The 14,579-nt window shown below is 48.5% G+C and overlaps 1 protein-coding gene across 1 annotated transcript in view; it reads right to left on the bottom strand.

The window, feature by feature from the left end:
* Positions 1-1,727: 1,727 nt before the first annotated feature.
* Positions 1,728-14,579, bottom strand: part of TMCO1 (transmembrane and coiled-coil domains 1) — a 30,522-nt gene continuing 17,670 nt past the window's right edge. The window contains exon 7 of the mRNA XM_079761966.1: positions 1,728-2,249. Coding sequence (XP_079618092.1) covers positions 2,151-2,249 — 99 coding nt within the window. The 3' untranslated portion in view covers positions 1,728-2,150. The remainder of the gene's footprint in view (positions 2,250-14,579) is intronic.

The raw sequence follows: 14,579 nt of genomic DNA, 5'->3' as shown, positions 1-14,579 counted from the left end.
CCAGGAGTCCTGCTGTTGGTAGCGATGTTGGGATTGATACTCTGAGACTCTGAAGTGGACATTTGGGATTATGCTAATAAGTAATTATGCAATATTCTATCATTCCTGGGACTGAAAACTAGGATTCTTAGCATCAGACAAGAGGTACAGATCAAACAAATTAAGTAAAAACTCCGCAGCCCTGAACTTAAGGGGGAGTAGAGCCTCAGTACTAATTCGTGATGCAGTTTATCTTGATGTAACGTTACCTTGGTCCACAAAGGCCTGGCCACCTGGCACCCGGCTCCGTGAGCTCCCTTGGTGCTGAGCCACAGGCCTCCTTGGAGAAAGTGCTGCCTTCGGGCAGGCAGGATGCCCTGGGCATCGCATGCCACTCAGCAAAGATCCACCAGTGACAGCGAGGGTCTCCTCAAGTGGACCCAGGGGCCATTGCAGACCCTCTCATGGCTGGAAAAGGGCCAATCGGAGCAGCCACAGGAAAATTAACTTCAGTGAGCTGAAGTGCCGCTCAGCCAGAAGCAGGGTCACGGCTGGCGAGCACAGTGGCAGTGGTGGGAGTCTCTCCCGCCTCTGCAGCAGCGCTAAGGATGTCTGACGGCTTAGGCCCATGAGGAGTGGGCCTAAGCTGTCAGTCAGCCATCCCCTGAGGGCTCCCAGACTGCGAGTGTGCACAGGCCTGGCTGAGGGACTCCCCGAGTGCACAAATTTTGTGCACTGGGCCTCTAGTGAGTTAATAATTGAAGTCGAATAGTGGGTATCTGGGTGTTCTTTATACTTCACTTTTAAAAACTTATATTTGTGAGATTTTTTTTTTCCATTCTAAAAGTTTAAAACTCAAAGGAAACAATAAATGAAAACCAAAGACTGTAACTTAAGCAGACTTAATCCAAAAGAGGAGAAAGTATGTGGTACTAGTACTTAGTTGAGGACAGTAGTGAAATACACGGAAGTGTTCCGTACACAGAAAGACCTACTACGTACGAGTTTGATTTGGGGCAAGGGGGTCCTGGGTGCCGCTTTAAGTGCGTGACCCGCAGAGGATGACGGGCCACACCCGGTCGGTCAGGGCTGAGCACTCACACGCGCTTTCCACCTTCCAGCTGCCTTCGCTCTGGGTGCTGCCTGGTGAGGACTCAGCCTGGCCGTACTGGGCAGACCTCTGCTACTCCTGCAGAGTTTGAGTGCACCCGGGAGCTACCGCAGGGATGGGTAGCACTTGACTTTTAACTGGAAGGGGACATGCTATCCTTACACAGGCCGAGCAGCCAAATCATGTTTGAGAGAACGGCGTCTCAGGCTGGGCATGTTAACGCCAATGACTCAGTGATGGTCTGCTTGGGTATCGGTCAAATGACTCCTCTTCACATTTTTTCAGGGCAAGTAATGAAGAAAACTGACAGGGAGGCTGCTGCAGGCCTTAGTGCCTCCCGCGTGGACCCTGCCGTGACGAGGCAGCTTTATTTCTTCTGTGTGACATCTTGCCAGGGCCCCTTAGGCTGTGCGGGTGGGGCACCGCTGGGGCGCTGCACAGCTACCCCGGGTTCCCTGCTTCCCTTCCCTTAGGGTTTCCGCTTCCTATGAAGGGGCGACTGTGAGTGTGGAGCAAATGAGCAAACATCTGAGCCAGGGCAGCGAACACTGCGTTAGCCCCGCTGGCAGTGCTTACCTTCACGTCCACATCACTGAGACAGGTACCGAGACACATGGCGAAACGAGACAGACCTCCCTTGTAGGTGAGACAGTGAAAATTTTGGCCTCTTTATTGATCACAGGTCATAGATTTGGCTTAAAACCCCACACGATTAAGAGTCATAACTAACTACCGGGAAACTGGACTTTCCTTCCTGACCGCTAAAAGCTCCGCAGCCGGCTTCCTCGGCACACAGCCGTCTCGCGTCGGTCCCACGGAAATGTTCGTGTAAACAAAACAAGAGGACACTTTCTCATCACAGACGCCCCTCCACTTTCTAGTGGACACGCTGCCGACGGGGTCGCTGGGTGCCGTGCGCATTCCATCACATCCACAAAGTCCAGTACAAAGCGAGGAAGTGGCCCGAGGGCCAAGGCTGCCGGTGGCTCTTGCTACAAAATAGTTGCTCCTCTGATTTGAAGGCCTTAAAAAGTGGCAGGAATTACAGGCTCTTCGTGATTCAGGAGAACTTCCCGGAAGGCGGTGGAGGGCCAAGAAACCCGCCTGCCTGCTTGGTGGCAGCTCGCGAAGGGGCAAGGCCGAGAATCTTCTGGATGTTCTGAGGAAAAGGAATGAAAGCGGGTTTTATTTTATTTATTTATTTTAATACATTTTGTTGATTTTTTACAGAGAGGAAGAGAGAGGGATAGAGAGTTAGAAACATCGCTGAGAGAGAAACATCGACCAGCTGCCTCCTGCACACCCCATACTGGGGATGTGCCCGCAACCAAGGCACATGCCCTTGACAGGAATCGAACCTGGGACCCTTCAGTCCTCAGGCCGACGCTCTAGCCACTGAGCCAAACCGGTTAAGGTGAAAGTGGGTCTTAATACGAGTTACAGAAGTGCCTTCCACAGCCCCCCAGGAAGAGACGCCCCAGCTGAGAGTGCCCTCATGACCGCCAACAGGATGACCGCTCTGTGTTGTTGTGAAGCCTGCAATGCAATGGGGATCCCAAAGCCTCTGGCCTGGCCGGACTTCAGCCCACTAACTCAGTGGTCGGCAAACTCATTAGCCAACAGAGCCAAATATCAACAGGACAACGATTGAAATCTCTTTTGAGAGCCAAATTTTTTAAACTTAAACTTTTAACGCCACTTCTTCAAAATAGACTCGCCCAGGCCGTAGTATTTTGTGGAAGAGCCACACTCAAGGGGCCAAAGAGCCACATGTAGCTCGCGAGCCGCAGTTTGCCGACCACAGCACTAACCAAAGAAGCTGCTTTGTCAAGTTCAGAATCACAAAAAGAGGTGATCTTCTGTTTTATTTTTATTTTTTTTTATTTTTTTTAAATATATTTTTATTGATTTCAGAAAGGGAGAGGGAGAGAGAGAAACATCAATGATGAGAATCATTGATCGGTTGCCTCCTGCATGCCCCCTACTGGGGATCAAGCCCGCAACCCAGGCATGTACCCTTAACTGGAATCGAACCTGGGACCCTTCAGTCCGCAGGCCAATGCTCTATCCACTGAGTCAAACCAGCTAGGGCTGTTTTTTTTTCTACTAGAGGCCAGTGCATGAAATTCATGCACTAGGGGGGGTGGGGGGTCAGGTGAGGGGTCCCTCAGCCTGGCCTGCGCCCTCTCACAGTCTGGGAGTCCTCAGGGGATATCTGACTGCCACAGAGGTGGGAGAGGTTCTGGCCACCGCTGCACTCACCAGCCACGAGCCCGGCTTCTGGCTGAGCAGCACTCCCCCTGTGGGAGCGCACTGACCACCAGGGGGCAGCTCCTATGTTGAGTGTCTGCCCGCTGGTGGTCAGTGCATGTCATAGCTACCAGTAGTTCCGCTATTTGGTCAATTTGCATATTAACCTTTTATTATGTAAGATTTTCGTTTTTGTTTTTTTCATCCCCACCCGAGGATACTTTTCCATTGATTTTTAGAGAGAGTTGAAGAGAGAGGGAAAGACAGAGAGAAATATCGATGTGAGAGAAACACATCGATTGGTTGCCTGACCAGGCCCCGGGCCTGGGAGGAGCCTGCAACTGAGGTACATGCCCTTGACCAGAATCGAACCTGAGACCCTTCAGTCCACAGGCCAACACTCTATCCACTGAGCCAAACCAGCCAGAGCTGACCTTCTGTTTTAACACAACGTGTTTTAACACTCTAGCTACTTCTTGAAGAGGCCTTGCCCTTGATGCGGGTCTGCTGCCTGGAGTTAGTCACTGCTGCACCATCTAAGCGGAAACTGAAATATTCCGATTCCATTTCTTCAAAAGAACGAGAGAACTTAGAATCCTGCCAAGGAACCTGAGTCCAGAACCCTCCTGGGTTTTGAGCACTGCCTCTCAGCTTTCTCAGATCCTCACTTAGACCTGATTCAATAGTTTTTTAAGAAACTCATACTTACTAAACTAGTTCTCATAAAAACGACTATTTTATTCTCAGATTTCATCAGTTAATATAACATTAAATTAAAATACATGAATCCAACAAGTAAGCCAGCATAAACAATTTGGGGACAGACATAATCATGGAAGACAATGATTCAACTGTGGGAAAGACTGGGGTAGGCGGACAGACTCCCGAGTGATCCTGGGGGCAGGGCGTGACAGGGACTAACGGGGATTCTTCAGGAGGGAAGGGAGGGGCTTTGATGCGGAGAGTCAGGGAGCATCAGGTGCTACAGTTCTAGAAGAGGGTGCTACAATCCCGCGCATCCGCACTCATCACTGGACAGTCCCTGAGGGCCAGCTGTGCGTGAGGCACTGCAAGATCCCAGAGCCAGCCGCCCTGACCTTTCATCTCTAAGAATGCTGACCGATGCAGACGTGTGTGTATTTGAGATAACCCCTGTCAGATTACAACAGAATGTAACAGAATATGAAGGTAACCTTAAGAATTCATTGAATTACATTGACTGTAAATACTTCATTGATTGATTTATTCACAATACTATAGCTCATGCTTCACATTAAAAAGAAATCTGGAAACAAGAAAGCAAATCATTTGTAGATCGGGCTACTCTTCTTTAGTAACTCTGGAAAACGTTTGTACTATTTTCATAATAAAAACAGCTCCACATGTCCACCTCTGTAAAATCCATTGGCAAAGCAATGAGAAGACCCAAAATACAATGTCATTCATTTCCAATTGCTTTTAATTAGTAAATATTTACCCACCACCTACAATGTATCCAGGGTTAAGCAAGGCATTATGGGAAGTTACTTTAAGATAAAATTTGAAATAATAAGACATTACCAGATTAGCTGCTGATAAACGGGCTTGTCTAGTCAACAAACACAATAATACAGTCTAGACAAAACAGCCACACTCCCTGCTTGGTTATTCTGTAGAGACAGGGTCAATTAAGTGAGTCGTTATCATTTAGAGATAAAGGCCAGTAAAGCCTCTGATGCCCTTTAAGTTACGAGTTGACTGTGATCTACAGAAGACAACAGAGGCTGTTGTGTGGAAAGGGGCAGCCGGCGGGAGGGAAAGAAGACAAGTGAAAGGAGAGCCACAGAAGGCATCCTTTCTGAAGGGCAGACTGTTGACAGTCTCATTTACCAAGTGGAAACATAACCGGCTGTGGAACGCGAGCGCTGCTCCAGACGGGAAAGCCTAACAGGACCCACAGAGCCACACGATGTCAGAGCCCAGGCATGTCAGCAGCCAGGCCTGCAGGGACGGAACCCCGGGCAGCCCTGTGCTTTGTTCTCCTTGTGACTCTCACTAGGGCCCCGTTGGGGCCACTAAAGTACGTTTGTCAATGCTCCATTACTCAAGTTTTTGTGTTTTAATACAAATTGTTCTACAAGAAAACAAAACAAAGCACAAATTGCTCTGCAATTTCCTTTAGGGAAATTCTAAACAGTCTATTTAAATTCCTAGACTGGACTCTCACAAGTGAGCCAGGTCTCGGGATGGTTTTTCCTGGATAGAAGTCCCCTGCTCCCTGTCAGTGAAGCCTCTTCCTGTGAAACACGTGGAGGAACTCGCCTAGAGCCTGCAGGCGCAAGAGGCCAAGGTGCAGGGCCAACGTCACGCTCTCTCCACCGTGGAAGCAACAGCCTACATGTCTGCGCACTTTCAAGTTTACAAATAGTTCTAAGGACAGATGTGAGTCCTCAGCCGTCCTCAGCTTCGAGATGAGAAAGGGGAGGCAGAGAGAAGCCACAGTCAGGAGAGAACTGACCGACCATCCAACCCAGCTGACCCGGTGAGGGCACTTCTCTCCAGCAGGTCTGATCTCAGCAATAAACAGCCTGGAGCAGCCTGGCCTATTTGTTGTTGTTGTTGTTAATCTCCATCTGAGGACATTTTTCCATTGATCTTTTTTTTTTTTTAAGAGATAGTGGAAGAGGGGGAAAGACAGAGAGAAACACTGATGTGACAGAAACACATCGATGGGTTGCCTCCTGCACGAGCCCTGATCAGGGCCCCAGCCAGGGAGGAGCTTGCAACCAAGGAATGTGCCCTTTTCTGGAATCAAGCCCGGGACCCTGTGGTCCTCAGGCCAACGCTCTATCCACTGAGCCAAACTGGCTAGGGCCTGACCTATTTTTTTTTAAATCACAATTTTGAAGACTGTGTATGAGCACACCACTGTGAACCTAAAATTGCTCTAAACACAAGGTCTATAAAAAACACATATGAACACTGTAAGAATATACAGAAAATAACAGTTGTATTAGTAACAGTAGTCTGCCCTTTTCTTATTCCTTGTCTCCAAGTTTTTGAAGTATCGCTGAACAGGATAATTTAAAACGAAGACGAGTTTTTCTAAGCCCTGCACATGATCTTCTTATTTACATCCTCACAACGCCACGAGGAGGCTTTCTGTTACCCTGGTGTGCAGATCAGCAAAAGGCTCCGCTGTCCGTCAGCACTTCCTGAGCATCACCCGCTGAGCCCCCCTCCCTGAGCATCACCCGCTGAGCCCCCCTCCCTGAGCATCACCCCCGGAGTCCCCCTCCCTGAGCATCACCCGCTGAGCCCCCCTCCCTGAGCATCACCCCCGGAGCCGCCCTCCCTGAGCATCACCCGCTGAGCCTCCCTCCCTGAGCATCACCCGCTGAGCCCCGCTCCCTGAGCATCACCCGCTGAGCCCCCCTCCCTGAGCATCACCCGCTGAGCCCCCCTCCCTGAGCATCACCCGCTGAGCCCCCCTCCCTGAGCATCACCCCCGGAGCCACCCTCCCTGAGCATCACCCGCTGAGCCCCCCTCCCTGAGCATCACCCGCTGAGCCCCCCTCCCTGAGCATCACCCGCTGAGCCCCCCTCCCTGAGCATCACCCCCGGAGCCCCCCTCCCTGAGCATCACCCGCTGAGTCCCTCTCCCTGAGCATCACCCCCGGAGTCCCCTCCCTGAGCATCACCCGCTGAGCCCCCCTCCCTGAGCATCACCCGCTGAGCCCCCCTCCCTGAGCATCACCCGCTGAGCCCCCCTCCCTGAGCATCACCCGCTGAGCCCCTCTCCCTGAGCATCACCCGCTGAGCCCCCCTCCCTGAGCATCACCCGCTGAGCCCCCCTCCCTGAGCATCAACCCCGGAGCCCCCCTCGCTGAGCATCACCCCCGGAGCCCCCCTCCCTGAGCATCACCCCTGGAGCCCCCCTCCCTGAGCATCAACGCCGGAGCCCCCCTCGCTGAGCATCAACCCCGGAGCCTCCCTCCCTGAGCATCACCCGCTGAGCCTCCCTCCCTGAGCATCACCCCCGGAGCCCCCATCCCTGAGCATCACCCCCGGAGCCCCCCTCCCTGAGCATCACCCCCAGAGCCCCCCTCCCTGAGCATCACCCGCTGAGCCCCCCTCCCTGAGCCTCCCTCCCTGAGCCCCCCTCCCTGAGCATCACCCGCTGAGCCTCCCTCCCTGAGCATCACCCGCTGAGCCCCTCTCCCTGAGCATCACCCGCTGTGCCTCCCTCCCTGAGCATCATGCCGTGTGGCAGGGCCATGAGGACATGTTACCCTCTACATCTTCCAGTACCTCCTCCATTAAACTTGTCCTGAGTGTGGACCCACGCCCCTCAATGCTCCTCCTAAAGACCATTTTCAGGCCTACGTAATTAGCAAGATTGAGTTTATAAACGTGAATTCTGCTAGAAGACAGGTGTGCTAACATATTATAAAGATGATGTAGAACACTACTAAGCACAGGTTTTAGAGAAATATAAAACAATTCTTTTGAATTTCTGTCCAGTCCTGGTAACAGGGTCACAACTGAAGAGTGTGTGTCAGAAGGAAAAGCATCTTCCTGCAATCACACCTTGTATTGGCGGAAACCCAGAAAAATGCCACTGCAGGCTCTGCACTCCTTCCTCTTTGCAAAGGCGGGACCAGTGCTGAAGAAGAGGAAGTGGCTTGTTGCTCACTGGACATTTTGGGAAGAACCAGGTCACTGGCAATAAACATTCTGCTAAGTTTCATTCCTTAATCATTTAGCTAAAATAACTCAGCCATGGAAATGGCCGGTTCACTCTTTGTCTCACTGGCAGCTGGCAATCAGGCTTCTCACAACTGATTACAATTGCTCATCAAGTTCCCATAACACAGAATGCAGAGGATGCAAAAAAAATTCTGGACCGAAAATTTATCAAAATTTAACCATCACTGGATGGAGTTGGGGCTTACTCATATTAGCGATGACAAAGGAGTCAGTAACTCTGACAACAGATTAACACAAATTATCCTAAGAACAGAAATAAAATATTTAAAAAAATTAAATAGAGCCTCAGTGTCATATTGGACAATACCAAAAAGACTAACATATAACTAGAATCACAGAAGAAGAAATAATGGGCCAGAAAAAAATATTTGAAGAAATTATGTCTGAAATTTTCTGAGATTTAATGAAAGTCTAGGTAGGATAAAAAAAATTTTTTTAATTCTACACACATCATAGTCCCATTGCTGAAAACCAAACTCAAAGAGAAAGTCAGAAAGCAGCCAGAAGGAAGTGACCTTATCTACAGACATATGTCGGACTTCTCATCAGAATTAATGGAGGCAAAAGATAGTGGAAAGGCATGTTAAGATGCTGAGAGGATTAAAACAAAAACAATAAACCCAGTATATTGTAGCCAGTGAAAATATCCTTAAAGAAAAAAGATTTGCTGTGGAATCTAATGAACAAAATAAACTGACAAATAAAATAGAACCAGAGCCTGGCCAGTGTGCTCAGTGGTTGAGCGTCAAACTCTGAACCAGGAGGTCATAGTATGATTCCCAGTCAGGGCATATGCCTAGGCTGTGAGCTCCATCCCCAGTACGGGGGGTGTAGGAGGCAGCTGATCAATGATTCTCATCATTGATGTTTCTATCTCTCCCTTTCTCTTCCTCTCTGAAATCAATAAAAGTATATTAAAAAAAGAAAAAGAACTATAGACACTGAAGCATGCAATAGACTGACGTATTTCAGAGGGAAGCGGGGAGGAGGAAGAGAGTAACCAAAGAACTTATATGCAAAACCATGGACACAGACAATGGGGTGGTGAAGGCCTGGAGAGGGGGCGGGGTGGAAGGGGTCCAAGGGTGGACATTTGTAATATGTAAGCCACTATGTGTCCATAGCATGTTTTTCTCTCCAACACCATATTGTAAACACACACACACACACACACACGACCAATCACACTCTACAATTACTGTGGGTTTGTTCCCATTGTGAGTTCCACAAGATGAGACACCCTTGCGAATACATCAGAGAAGAATTCTTGCCATGGTGGACAGACTTGCATCAATGTTCAGCCATGACAGGGAACATCTGAATGAGCCTGACTCAAGCACTGGGCAGTTCTCAAGGAGCGGCTCAGATGACGCCTACACACTCTGTCAATCAGCCGTCGGCATCACCAGCGGCCGTGAAGCCCACCACCACACGAAGACGCCTGCCTGCAGGTGAGCTGCACTGGCAGTGAAGACTTACCATCTACGCCTTAGTAAAGTGGCCACAGTAACGATGAGGCCCGACATGGCAGGAGATCTTCCCTCGTTCTGATGACGTTAAGAGGTGCTGACATGACATAACCAGAACCTGTTCTTACACATATACAGGCATATCAACATCCTGGGCCTCCCTAGGAAAGCCGAAAGTGTAAGAGGAAAATAAGGTGTGTACACCGTCATCGCTGTCCTGACCACACACCTGGTCTATGAGACCACGTTAGATTCTCACTGATACCTTTTCAGATTATAGTCTTACACACAAGAGGTTACATATATTTTTAAAATATATTTTTATTGATTTCAGAGAGGGACAGAGAGATAGAAACATCAATGATGAGAATCATGGATCAGCTGCCTCCTGCACGCCCCCTACTGGGGATGGAGCCCACAACCTGGGTATGTGCCCTGACCAGGAATTGAACCGTGACCTCCTGGTTCATATGTCGATGCTCAACCACTGACCCACACTGGCTGGGCCACATGAGGTTATATATTGATAAAAAAGAGAAGAAACGCTTGGTTCTGCATTTCCTCAGAACCACGAATCCTTCTGGATTTCACAACCCCATGGATCTACAAGAATAGACTTGTCTCCCCCAGCTATCGACAGGTAGGTTCACTTGGATTTTTACTGAGATGAGGCAGAGCACTTTATACAGAGATAACCATTCACCCAAGCCACTGACTCACAACAAGGACTATAAAAGCAAGTGCCTTAATTAAGGGGTTAAGGAAATGCCCGTCACCACCCTGGACTGTTATTGACACCTCTCAGGGAAGCTGGCGGCCCTACTGTTTCCACCGCTACAAATCACACAAAGGAAATAGCTGGGGTGTGAAGGTCAAGGCAGCTAATTGTTAATCACCAGACGTTAAGGAAGTAAACAAAAGGAGAAAGATAAAATGAGCAAAGGTTATTACATTTATTTTCAGTTAATATGACATGTCATGTTTTAATCTGAGAAAAGGAACACTGTCCTATCTTGGGCTGGGAACAAATATCAATTTTAAAAACACCCCCAGGATGCGGGTGGGAGGAGAGAGTGCGGCCGTAGGAACAACTGTTTCCGTTCCAGACTGCCATCTGATGGTCACACAAGGGGAGGCTGCCATGGACCCCATGTCACCTCCGTGAAAACAGAGGCTCCGAGAGGCTACAGGATTCCCCAGGACACTCCGCCTCAGTGGGAGCAAGATTCAAACCTGCAAATGCTGCAGTTCCTCAGCCTCACAATGCGTTCTCCCTCTCCCGACCATATTAAAGTAGAAATGGGGCTTCAATTCCATTACACATGGCGGGACAAAAGGTGGTTGACAGTTGTTCATATGGAAAACAATGCAATAATTAATAAGTAAGAATATAAGAATAAGCGATGTTTCACATATTCATAACTGTAAACCTACTTTTGCCTTATCCCAGTAGTCGGCAAATTGTGGCTCGCGAGCCACATGTGGCTCTTTGGCCCCTTGAGTGTGGCTCTTCCACAAAATACCACGGCCTGGGCGAGTCTATTTTGAAGAAGTGGCGTTAGAAGTTTAAGTTTAAAAAATTTGGCTCTCAAAAGAAATTTCAATCGTTGTACTGTTGATATTTGGCTCTGTTGACTAATGAGTTTGCCGACCCCTGCTCTATCCTGTACGATCAGCATAATATTATTTTATTTTCCTTGAAAGCTCTTAAGTCAGTGGTAAACCATAGACTCAATAACATCCTAGAAAGGGAAAATTACATGCAATAGATGAAAACCAGACTCACAAACACTTTGCTGAATCTTTGTTTAATTTACTTAGAATAACAGAAATAAACTTAGATGTACTTCTATGTTCTCATATTCGATAGTGATATTTTACAAAGTGAAGCTACAGGTGGAAAATTAACCTTTTTATTTCAAAAGAAACAAGCCCCATGAAGGCAAGGACCATAACCACATGGTGGTTTGTCTACAACTGCACACGGAGCTCCTGGCACAGAGCCTGGTACATGTATGTGCTCAATTCTGTTGAATGAATAAATGAACAGACGGGGAATCATTACTAATTTGATCACCAGTCTTATGGACAGGGGAAAATGACAGGAGCAGATGGCTACCCTTAATTCAGCCTAATGTCACTCCTCCTGGTGGCAGAGAGCATTCCTGTATGAAGGGGCCAGCGGAGCTCGCTGTTTAATCAACCTTCGCAGGCAGTAGAGGAAGTGGGTTCTGGTTGACCCGTAGACAGGTTATTAACTATACGTGTAAGTGTAGTCATCATCTTTCACAAGTAAAAGACTCTGACAAACAAAAATTCAGGAAACCTGGTGGTCAAAGTATCCAGTCCCTTCAGGGGACACTTTAAAGACACGCTCCTGCCCTAGCTGGTTTGGCTCAGTGGATAGAGCATCGGCCTGTGGATTGAAGGGTCCCAGGTTCAATTCCAGTCAAGGCACATGCCTGGGTTGCAGGCTTGATCCCCAGTAGGGGCGTGCAGGAGGCAGCCGATCAATGATTCTCTCTCATCATTGATGTTTCTATCTCTCTCTCCCTCTCCCTTCCTCTCTGAAATCAATTTAAAAAAGTTTATAAAAAAAATCCTATCTAATAAAAGAGTAATATGCAAATTGACCATCACTACAACACACAAGATGGCTGCTCCCATGTGGTCAAAGATGGCTGCCCCCATGTGGACACAAGATGGCCACCACAAGATGGCCAGCAGGGGAGGGCAGTTGGGAGGGACCAGGCTTGCAAGGGAGAGCAGTTGTGGGTGATCAGGCCAGCAGGGGAGTGCAGTTAGGGGTGACCAGGCCGGCAGAGGAGGGAAGTTGGGGGCGACCAGGCCTGCAGGGAAGGGCAGTGGGCGGGACCCAGGCCTGCAGGGGAGAGCAGTTGGGGGGGACCAGGCCTGCATGGGAGGGCAGTTAGGGGTGACCAGACCTGCAGGAGAGGGCAGTTAGGGGTGACCAGGCCTGCAGGGGAGGGCAGTTAGGGGCAAACAGGCTGGCAGGGGAGCAGTTAGGCATCAATCAGGCTGGCAGGGGAGTGGTTAGGGGTGATCAGGCTGGCAGGCAGAAGCAGTTAGGGGCAAACAGGAAGGCAGGCAGGTGAGCAGTTGGGAGCCAGCAGTCCTGGATTGTGAGAGGGATGTCTGACTGCCCGTTTAGGCCCGATCCTACCAGGATTGGGCCTAAATGGGCAGTCAGACATTCCTCGAGGGATCCCAGATTGGAGAGGGTGCAGGCTGGGCTGAGGGACACACACCCTCATGCACAAATTTTGTGCACTGGGCCTCTAGTAAATAAATAAAAATAAAGACACTCTCCTGTGCTCTATTCTAATTCACTGTGAGAGGACTTCCCCATTAAAACAAGCAAGGCCACACCCAGTGGTGGAGGGAACCACATAAAATATATATCGTTTCTAACGTGCAGCATAAACATTAACCTGAATAAATGAAATTATGGTTTCCACTCATTGAAACTAAAAGATGAGAAATGACTTGCATCTTTTAAAACCCAGCCCCAAGCTGGTGGTGAAGTGCTGGGTAAAAGGGTGCATTGGCTGCACAAAGCCATCTGGTGATTCCTCCAAAAATTAAACATGGAATTGCACTGTAACTCAGCAATTCCATGTCTGAATATAAGAACTCAGACGTTCAAAGGTGGAAACAGAACCTTAACTGGTTTGGCTCAGCGGATGGAGTGTTGGTCTCTGGACTGAAGGGTCCTGGGTTTAATTCTAGTCAAGGGCACATGTCTCGGTTGCAGGCCCCTTCCCCAGCCCGAGCTGGGGTGCGTGTGGGAGGCAACCATATCCTCCAGTGAGGATTAACAACAAAAAAGTGGAAACAGCGTAAGTATTCATGGACAGATAAACAAAATGTGGCCGGTTCATCCACACAGTGAAATAGTACTGGCCTTTAAAAAGGAAGGAAATTCTGAAATATCCACAATGTGGATAAACCTTAAAACATTATGTCAGTCACAAAAGGACAAAAAATATTATATGATCTATATATATAAAAGCCTAAGCGACTGTTTGGTCAACCGGTTGCTATGTTGCGCACTGACAACCAGGGGGCAGACACTCAATGCAGGAGCTGCTCCCTGGTTGTCAGTGTGCTCCCACAGCGGGAGCACTGCTCAGCTGACTGACGGGCATCAGACGCAGGGCTCATGGGTGGCCGCCACGGCCCAGAGACCTCAGCAGAGCAGCAGCGAGCCTATGGAGCAGCGGCAGGCACCGCGGGGCCGGGATGAGCAGGAGCGGCAGGCAGGAGTGGCAGGCAGTGTTGGACTGCCGGGTTCCAGCCTGATTCCCACAGGCCACACTGAGGGACCCCACCAATGCACAAATCTATGCACCGGGCCTCTAGTTTTACTTATATGAGGTCAAATTTACAAATATGGGTAGTCAAATTCATGGAGACAGAAGTAGAATGGTAGTTGCCAAGGGCTGGGGAGGGGACATGGAGAGTTAGTGTTTAATGGGGAAGATTTCCATTTGAGATTTAACCTTTTGCACTTGGATGTCGAGTGTGACTCGACACGGTTAGCATTAGAATAAAGGAATCGAGAAAAAAGCAAGCGAGTGCAAAGGGTTAAAAGTTCTAGAGACAAAGAGTGGTTTTACAATAATGTGGAATGTACTTTATGTCACAAAACTGTACAGTTAAAAATGGTTACAAGGGTCAATTTTATGTCCATTTTCCCACAATAAAAAGATTAATAGCTGTAATTACACAGGCACTTTAAGAGACACACAAACTAAGAAATCACTACCTTAAAAAAAGTTTCAGAGGAAAGGAGAAGACTATTAATGAAAATAACAAGAATAACTCTGAATCACTATGAAGAAGACACGGAAAGAATCGTGTTCAAATTCACTGCAACGCCAACTGAATGGCAGTATGTCCGAACACTGAGCAACGCCCTGAAATATAGAATTCTTGAACCTGAGACTTTAATTAATTAACCCGTCACTTTTTAAAAATATATATTTTTATTGATTTCA

This window comes from Cnephaeus nilssonii (assembly GCF_951640355.1).
Source record: "Cnephaeus nilssonii genome assembly, chromosome: 21".
Classification (NCBI taxonomy): Eukaryota; Metazoa; Chordata; class Mammalia; order Chiroptera; family Vespertilionidae; genus Cnephaeus; species Cnephaeus nilssonii.
Note: the sequence above shows the minus strand (reverse complement) of the source record. Positions and strands in the feature narration are given on the sequence as shown.